This window comes from Trachymyrmex septentrionalis, unplaced genomic scaffold (assembly GCF_001594115.1).
Source record: "Trachymyrmex septentrionalis isolate Tsep2-gDNA-1 unplaced genomic scaffold, Tsep1.0 scaffold50, whole genome shotgun sequence".
Taxonomy (NCBI): Eukaryota; Metazoa; Arthropoda; class Insecta; order Hymenoptera; family Formicidae; genus Trachymyrmex; species Trachymyrmex septentrionalis.
In genome coordinates this window covers 673022-682915 of record NW_017305673.1, presented here as the reverse complement: position 1 = coordinate 682915, position 9894 = coordinate 673022, and the positions used below count along the sequence as shown (strand labels likewise).

At 35.9% G+C, this 9894-nt stretch overlaps 2 protein-coding genes across 2 annotated transcripts; one reads left to right on the top strand and one right to left on the bottom strand.

The window, feature by feature from the left end:
* The first annotated feature begins 2269 nt into the window (after positions 1-2269).
* On the top strand, positions 2270-5139 carry LOC108751610 (leucine-rich repeat-containing protein 47-like). The gene is made up of 4 exons (XM_018491875.1): positions 2270-2952; positions 3075-3542; positions 3628-3955; positions 4374-5139. Exons 1-4 carry the CDS (start codon positions 2373-2375, stop codon positions 4576-4578), a joined length of 1581 nt encoding a protein of 526 aa, XP_018347377.1. The 5' UTR covers positions 2270-2372; the 3' UTR covers positions 4579-5139.
* Positions 5140-5933: 794 nt separating this feature from the next.
* On the bottom strand, positions 5934-9343 carry LOC108751611 (CDP-diacylglycerol--inositol 3-phosphatidyltransferase). The gene is made up of 4 exons (XM_018491877.1): positions 8801-9343; positions 8018-8306; positions 7199-7362; positions 5934-7124 (listed from the first exon to the last, which is right to left on the bottom strand). The coding sequence occupies exons 1-4, from the start codon at positions 8844-8846 to the stop codon at positions 6970-6972; spliced, it is 654 nt and encodes a 217-aa protein (XP_018347379.1). The 5' UTR covers positions 8847-9343; the 3' UTR covers positions 5934-6969.
* Positions 9344-9894: the final 551 nt, after the last annotated feature.

The window sequence follows — 9894 nt, the reverse complement described above, 5'->3', positions numbered from 1 at the left end:
AGGCTAAAAGCCGCATTACGAAAATTCTGTTGCGCGTTATCTAAAACCTGTTTGAAACGGCATACTAGAACTGTTAGTAAATGTTAGAACTTAGGTCCCCCTTTCTATTATACAAGCAACACGATAATTTTTGGTTAAAAAAGAAATAAATCAGTCCCGTCCGCGCACACCATTTACATACAGGTCTGTATTTCTGGGGTTAACGTTTTTATTACATTTAGAGAGAGAGAAAGATAAAAGTTTATAAAACTAAAATTATATAGACAAATCTGTACGACAAAAATTTAACCAAAATTATATAATTAATTTTAGTATATTTTAATATATTATAGTATTTAATTAATATTAAATATATATTTTTATTCAATCTTGAACTTTTTTTATGTGATTAGTTTGATGTTAAAAAAGATATTTGTTAAAAAATATTTGCAAAATATACTCATAAAAATTTAAATTATATAATTCATTAAACTCGATAATTCATCTCTTTTTTTATGTATTAAATAATAAAAGTTTAATTATTCTACTCACGTTAACAAAATAGTACATATTACTTGATTAACAATTAATCGCTAATTAATTGCTAAATTAATCATTAATTAACTCAGATCATCAAAATTGCTTATGGCAAGATTTCGAGCTGCGTAATTCACAATCGAATTTCTCTCCCCACGTGTTAAATAATAAAGAAATTAATGAATTTAATGTTAATAAAATATTACCTGATAAGTTAATCAGACGATTTATGCCCACTTCTATCAATGTAAATCATCTAATTTATTTTCAGTTTAATTTATTATTTTATGTACTTTTTTAATTCTTAGAATTAGATAAAGATAAAAAGTAAATTAAACTGAGATTTAAAGTTATATTAGGTGCGTTCTGGGAGAACAAGAGGAAGTTTTTGCAATAACAATGAACGCTAAGGTCAGGTTATCTTCTTCTTAACAACTAATTAAAAAAAGGATAACATGACTTCAGCGTTCACCGTATCTGGATTCACATTACTGCAAAAACTCCCTACTATTTGTGCCATAAACGTAAACGCTACCAACGCTATTCATGGAGCCAATAACGTGATAGTGTTAGCAATCTTCATGAACGATCCTAGCGTGGCGTTGATAGCGTTTAACATTCGAAGTTAATGTAGAGGATTCTGTTTTCAAACTACCCACCAAACTATTTTCTCTATTAATTTAAATTTTTAGAGTTTCGCGTTGGGTATACGTAACATAAATTTTAAATTTTTTCGTAGTGAATAACAGAAGACAGAATGCAATCTCAATTGCAATCTCTATGATGCTGCCAGGTCGGAATAAACGTATTCTTGCTGTAAGTATCATCTTTAATTTTTCAAAGTGTCTGTCGAGTTTATAATTTGCGTATTTGATTTCATCATAAATGTGTAAAAGGTTGGAGATACCTTGTTAATGGCGATTTTTGCTTAGCGGTAAGCCATTATAGATATTGCAATTGAAATTGCATTTTGTTATATTCACTGCGAGAAAATTTAAAATTTACGTTACGTATATCCTACCCCATTCAGCACAGAATTTGCAGTAATATCGTTGCGAAATCTCTGCAATATTGCTGCAGCATGCAATATTGCTGCAACTTTTGTGCAACTTTGTGCTGTAGAGGACGGTACTTGCAGTGAACAATGCGATCTGAATTTTTGAGTATATAGAGAACTTATAGACGGTGCAGGGGAAGTTTATAATCTGTAACGGTTCTTGAAACAACATTCGATCGCGTGCAATAACACAGTGCTGTTCACAGAGCTTGCAAACGCTAACGTTACCAATACACTACCGCGGGAGGAATTATAAAGCTGCGTTCCACTTAACGCTTGCAAGCATCGTTTGTCCTTGTTTAACATTTGATAAACGACAAGGGTGAAATGATTCCACGGGCGTTGTGAGCGTTAAGTGGAACGCATTTTAGCGTTGATAGCATCACGGTAGTATGTTACATCACGCAGTTGTGATGTAACAGACATACCATCAATGACGTCAAGATTGTGTTTGTTAGCGTTATTTGTAGCTCCGCGAACAGCTTATAGCACTAAATAGAGCGAATAACGTCTCTCTAAACGCACCCATTGAATATAAGATAGAAATGGACATTAGACAGTCAGAATTTCTTCGAATTCGTACATTTGAAAAAATCGAATCGAAGGAACAATCGAGGTTTGAATTTGAACGAGATTCGATTAATCGATCAAGTTCAGCCGACCGATGATGCAAGTTAACTCGCATTACATCATGAATCGACCTACCTACAAGACATAGATAACCTCAAAACGTTCCTTATCTGTTTACATCGTGGTTGCACGAGAGTGAATAAAATTCTGAACAAGAGGAATCGCCACAATGACATGGGAGGCCGTGAAACAAGCGGCCGAGAAAAACAGGCACGAGTTGGTGCTGTCGGGCACGTCGGTGTCCCAACTGATCAAAAACACGCACGGCCTGGATAAGAATTTGTTTAACCTTCACAATTTGAATTATCTTAGTATAACATATACGTGTCTTCAGGAAGTGCCGGATGAAATCGAGAAGCTGGTGAATCTTGCGACTTTGGTGCTGTACTCGAACGAGATCGTCGCGTTACCATGCGCGATAGCTAAACTGGCCAAGCTGAAGGTGCTCGATTGCTCGAGGAACAAGTTGACCTCTCTCCCGAGAGAACTCGGTGATCATCCCCATTTAAGCACAATCAATCTTGCCTCAAATTGTCTACGAGACGTACCATCGCTAACTTTGTGTACAAAATTGAGCATCCTAGATCTATCGAACAATCAGCTTAAGGCCTTTCCCGACGTTTGTCATACAGAACTCGTACATTTGTCCGAGATTCACGTTAATGGCAATTATATAACGGAAATTCCAATTACTATAAGCCGACTACAGGGATTGAAGATCTTAAATATAGCAGATAACTCAATTTCTGGTAATACAATTTTATTTCCATACCATATATGTATGTTTCTTGTTGAATTATATCCTTAAATATTCTTAAGTATCATTAAACATTCAAAGATAAGTAATACATAATTGTATTATAACACGCAGTTGTACCAAGTGAATTAGCAGATTGTAGTAAACTGAAAGAGGTGTATCTGCAGGAGAATAAATTGTCAGATAGGAGGCTAACAAAATTAATTAATCAATGCTCCACGAAGCAAATACTGGATTACATCAAGTCGCACTGTCCAAGAAGTGAATTGTCCACGACAGAAAATAATACGTCGAAGAAAGGAAAAAGGGGTCAGAAAGTCTCCGAAAGTGAAAGTGTAGTCGATAGCTTGGCGCATAAATTAAAAGTCTTGAAAATATTGGACGACACACCAGTAATAAAAATTACAGAACACGTAAAAAGTATCAGGCCTTATATAGCTGCGTGCATCGTGAAAAATATAAGCTTCACAGAGGAGAATTTCAAAAAATTCATTCAGCTGCAAACAAGATTACACGATGGAATATGCGAGAAAAGAAATGCAGCTACAATAGCGACTCACGATTTGAAACTCATTGTACCTGGTAGATATCGAGTATATAATAAGAGTATATAATATATTATTTGTGCATTAAAATATTGTATTAAGACACATTTTGTTACTCATAGGAGATCTCACATATACGGCGGAGGTGCCTACAGAATTGAAGATAAAGCCTCTAATGTACAACAAGATATACACAGGCGCGGATCTGTTCCAGAAGTTGCAGATGGAAGCTGAGGCTCTACGTAAAGAGAAGAAACGAAATGTGTATTCTGGAATACACAAATATTTATATCTGCTTGAAGGCAAACCGTTATTCCCATGTCTGTTGGACCAGTCGCAGCAGGTTATTTCATTTCCACCCATCACAAACAGTGACATAACGAAAATGTCTGTAGCCACCCAAGAGATGCTCGTGGAAGTAACTAGTGCTATATCATATACAATTTGCAGGTGAGATTCTAATGTGGTATGTAATATTAAACGATATATTTCAATCCTTTTTAACTGTAAATCCCGAAATATATACAATAAGTATAATAAGTTGTAAGCTAAGATATCAATCAGTTATATACTCATTTCTAACGATGTAGATTAACTTTAATCTCAGTTCAATTTACTCTTTATTTTTTTTTTAATTCTTAGAACCAGAAAAAGACAGAGTTACTTGAACCAAAATTAAAATTAATCTATTCTAGTAGTAATTGATGATACCTTTGCTAAATGTTGGAGATATATTGGATCAATATCAAGCCAATATTTAATCAATATTGGATAAAACAGGTTAAATCTAAATACTAGTTAATCAGTAAATGAAACGCCTAAAAAAGAAATTAATTTTCTAATAATATTTGTACTCTTATATTCCCAGGAATGTATTAGATCAATTTCTGAGGGAATTGATAGTCTCGGGTCTCACCGATTCCACAGAATCGAAGGATACAGATAACAAGTGTAACAACTTGACGGTTCAACAAGTTAAAGTAGTCGACACCCAAGGAAATCTAAAGTTGGTATATCCTTCAAGGGCAGATTTGAATCTTAGCGAACAGCTTGTCGTTGTATTACGAGACTAAAGAGAACAAGGAGAGCAGTTGAATTTTGCTCAAATTCAATCGGTTTAAAATTTAATAGGTTTTTTTTTTCGTAAAAAGGAGAGGAAGAAGAAAAAGAGAGAAATATAAATTCATGAAATATAGAGGCTCCTTATTTTCGATTCGTCATTCGAGAACTCGACGTGAGATTTATTAGATGGGAGAGTAATTAGTTTTTTTTTTTAATATTGACGTGTTTGTCGCGATAGACGTCGAGATCGCGTGACGAAGCATAACGAAGTAATCGCGATGGGCGCGTTCGGCTCGCTTTATCGCATCGATTAGAGGCGTTCGGTGACAGGATGCGGCGGTTATCCGCAGATTTGAAATGGTCGCGAAGGGACATCGGCCGGCGCTAAAGGCCAACGGCGGCGATGGTGGCGCTACCGTCTCGCTGCCTAATCGCGCCGTCTCGACGAGCGCCGGTACTCTGGATCCTCATCTGTTTTTATAAATATTGTACTTTGCTACGCGTGCCGCGTTCGCGTTCGAAACTTCCGACGTTCGTCGACCGACACCCTCCGCTGCGTTCCCGCGGGTTGTGCGCCGCGACGATCGTCCTTCATGGTATCCCGGCGATAAGAAGAAGGTGCTCCGACAGAGGTTGGCCAACTTTCCTCGATATGCGCGAGTGTTTGAAGTGATAATATGGCGCCGAAATTATGACTGGTCACGTCGGGGGAGCGAGGAGTTTGAGGTTAGTACGTTCGTTCGTTTCCACCTTCTCACCCGGAGTCCGCTGTGTCATCGCAATGTCCAATTTCCTTTTGTTCGCCAGTCATTTCTTCTCGTGCCGTACGTGGACACGCGGCCCGTTAAACGTATCGCGCGTCCGGTCGCGCGCCTGCGAAATTATCCGTCACGTTTTATAATTAACGCTGTTTTTATGGGCAGATGCCTCAATTGCGGTATAGTCACGCGCGTCATTGTCCTCGCGGTGACATCGTCGTCAGGTTCCCAGTACAGAACGAGCGCGATGATATGAAATATGTCGACTATTTGCAACATATTCAAAGCGTATTCTACACGGTCCCTTATTCTTTCCTTTACACAGTGCTTTACATCACAAATTGAGAATATTTTTTTCTCTCTTATCGTTTGATGTATTAACAATATATCTTTTATTTTGAGTTTGTATTTTACAAACAATTATATTTATATTTAGTTGAAAAGATACTACTATGCTTATAGTGCTTTTTTTCAATATTATTTCTGTTTACCATATGTTGCAAATTGAATAGAATTGATGTATGCATAATGTACGTACAATTACAGGTTCTCCTGTATATACTGATTTTGATATTTATAGAATTCAGTGCAATAGACTTAAGCGAAGAAATGTTAAAATTTCTGTTTTATTCAACACATTGTAATACATCGAAATCATTTTTGCTACATGTAGGATGTGTTACACGAAGAATGTTAGATCCTCTAAACTGTCTACTGGAAAAATATAAAAAAATATAAGAAATATTGATGCACAGGAATCTGTAATTTCTACATATCCAAGATCTTGAAAATAGAACATCGATAACTTACTGTTCTAGTATATATATTGTAATAAATGCTATAAACGATATGCTACACAACAAGACTATGTCTAAGTCCACAATCTTATTTTAAAAGGCCCTAAGCCGTAAAACCGTAAGAAATTGACCAATTACAGATTATTTTTCTCATATTCAACTGTTATTGATCAATTTCTTGGTTTAAGGCTTACAACCTCTTAAAGCAAGGTTGTGGAGACCATGATTGCGTTTAGCAGAAAAACCAGTTTGACAATTATAAAATTCTTTAACGATTGGTTTATACATTTATATCCAATAAGGAACTAAAGGTAAGATCAATCATATTAAAAAACTTTACGACAATTGCAAAACCGTTTTTCTGCTGAACGCAGCCTATGAAACTATGTCATATTGGTAACGAAATATTTTGGTCTTTGTCACTATTAGTGCTTTAAAAATAAGTTCCTCTCCTCTTTCGTAAAAGTATACATTTTAGGAATATATTCTAACGTGAGAGAGTTTGGCCATTTATCTTCAGGTTATTTTTAAAGAATAATATTTCCTACGCATCATAGGCCTATCCTGTAACTTTTAACGAGTGTCGTTATCATTAAACATTTTATGTACCGTAGGTACATTATATCTGGGACAATATATAGCGATAATGACACTCAGAGCTTACAAGATAGGTCTATAAGTTAAATAGAGACATCTTTTGACCACGCATTTTTAAACACGTTCTTTCTGCTTCTTAAAAATATATATGGAAGTATGTAAACATGCGTGTATCAATTTATAGAATAGGAAGATTGTAGATCACATTTAACTTGACTAGCAAACAATGCGTTGAGAAAGCGAGAGATTCTTAATTTATTTTAAGCCGCTCCTGGCGTTCTTTCACGTCAATGATGCTGAGATTGATGCACGCCACGTATCCATGTAATAGAGAGATAGCAGCTTTGACGAGTGCTATCGGGAAGGTCAAGTGCACGATTAAACTGTACAGACTCATACCAGCAACTGCAAGATAAAAAAAAACGTCATTATACGTTCTTACATTTGAGAAAGAAATATGGTATTGCAATGTTACTTACAAATTGGTCCTGGGGTAAAATGCAGGAGGTACAGACCAGCGTAGAATGCTTCGTTGCCAGCGCACATGAAGAATAGTACCATGCGGTTTGTGTAATACAGTCTCATGATCGGATTCTCAGACATATCGACAAACTTGTGACTGGTTTTTCCTTGCAGAAGAGTCCTGATGTATTTCGATAAAGCAATTATTACATTCCTTTACGTCACATATTACACATTACACATTTATGTTACATTATTATACATACAATGCAGTGCTATCTTAGATGTAATAAGAACAGACTGCATTTCTATGAAGTCGTTATTATTAGATTAAAAAGAGTGAAGTTGGAAGAAGAGTTCCGATAATAGGAACACTAGCTTGAAGGCATATCGCCTTTCTTCAAAGTATCAAATTAAAGATTTGTTCTTTATTCTTGCACTAAGCTACTACAATTCTCTTTCTCGCTTTCAAATATCAAACAAACCTATCTCACTTTAAAAAGTGTGCACTAGTTCTCAGCTATAGAAAACATCTAAAGAGAGCTGATAGTTGAAGAGAAATATATTTAATTGTTTTCAACAAAGCACAGAAGATAAGATCAATGCGCAGTCTACACCTATTATGTCTATGAGTGCTGTTTAAGATTTGTAATTTTGTACAATGGCTTAACCTATCAGTATTCACACCTGTTAACTTTCTTTTTTTTTTAAATAAAGATAAGAAAAGGAAGGTAAAAAGCGTGAATGCTGATGTATGTCAAACCAGTGTCTAGAATGACAAACCTTGGACAACACTGATGTATTACAATCTAAATATATTATACGTTATTTCTTACGTGTGCAAATATATCCAGTGGCAGGATATGTCGATAGTCATGCTCACTCGAAACCAAAAGGTATAGGGTTCGTAGAATTGGCACAACGTAGCCATGAGACACATCGTGCCGATTCTATCCGTCAGCTGATCTAAGATCGCACCAAACTTGGTGCTCTGATTGTAATACCTGGCCGCATGGCCGTCTATCGCATCCAGCAACGAACTAACCACGTAACACCATGATGCAATAACGTAGTTGGTGGACATAAAGTAGAAGGAAATCAATGCCAGAATCACTCTGCCGAAACCTATTGAAATGCAAAATTATATTTTCTGCTGTTATCATGTTTGGCATGTAAACATGACTTTAACTACTGTTTTGTCATTATAATCAATCGGAAAATAATTCAAAATTTATGCTTCTAGATGCTGAAAATAGAAACTGCTTTGAAAGAATTACAAGGAAAATGTATTATTGACTGGCCGATATAAATGTTACATAAAACAATAGCGGCGTTGATTCAATCAATAAAGGCAACTTTAAAACCGTCGTAACGGCCGCATGATTTGTAGTCTTATACGATCGTCTCATCGACTGAATTACTTGGAATTACGCGGAACGATTCGTCGAGGGAAAATTCGATTTTCCAGCCACCTGAGTCTCATTCAATTGAATCTTGGCGGGCATCGATACCTGCCCAGTCTTACTGCGTATTACATACAAATACAAAAATGGTTCTACACGACGCACTCGTCAGTGTGATTATCTCACAAGGAAAATATCTCGAGATTAGGTATTTACCGATGATATTGGGCACGAAGAGAAAGATATTCTCTGACTTGGTCATTTCGGCGTACTCCAGCGTAGACTCTCCTCACAGGAATATCTATTTACGAGATAATGACTTATCTAGAACTGCCGGCCCGTGTCAAGGATTATCTCGATGTCGACTCGCGTATCTGCAAACACTTCACTCGGACCGTGATAGATCGTGAATGCACGGACGATTTTCTTCTCTCTGTCTACGTATCGCGAGCGTCGCGTCGCGTCGCGACGTCCGGATGCAGCTGGCACTGCTGGCAGCCGACAGCAACGGGAACAAAGTGTCCGGCATCGAGCGGTATCGTATTCGTGCGACTTCGAGATGTATCGACCTGTGGTGACGCGTACTGCCATCAAAAGTCCATGGCCGTGACTAACCCTGCACGCGCCACGCGCATTTTTGCCTGTATTCGACTTGAGGTTTGTTTTTTATTGCCGCATTGTGGATTAGAATTTACCTCCTTGCCTTTGCCAAATGTACAATTGTATATCAAATGTATACCTATTTCACTTTAAAGAGCGTATGTTATATATTATGGTTCAGCTATATAAAAAATAGATCTTTAATATTTGAAAATCGCAAGTCATATCATTGCCTTGCATTCTCTATACTTGGAGTAATTCGACAAAATGATTAAGTTATCAAGTAATTTAATGATATGTATTTACCTCCTTGTTTTTACTAAATATATGTCAAACATATACTTATTTCACTTTAAAGAGTTTATGTTATATATTATGGTTCAGCTAATATAAAAAAACAGATCTTTAATATTTGAACAAACGCAAGTCATATCATTACCTTGCATTCTCTATATTTGGAGCGATTCAACAAAATGATTAAATTCATATCAAGTACTTTAATAATATGGGTATATAAATATTTTTATAACATGAAGTTTCAATTAATTAGTTGAATTAATAAAATATAGAATATATAAATGATAAGAATTAATACTTCTTATTAATAATTCTTATTATTTAACATAGAAAGAGATTAAAGAATGATGAATTAAATAAATAGTAATTTTATTTAAGCAATTCTGCGAATTGACCATCGATTAAATTGATCG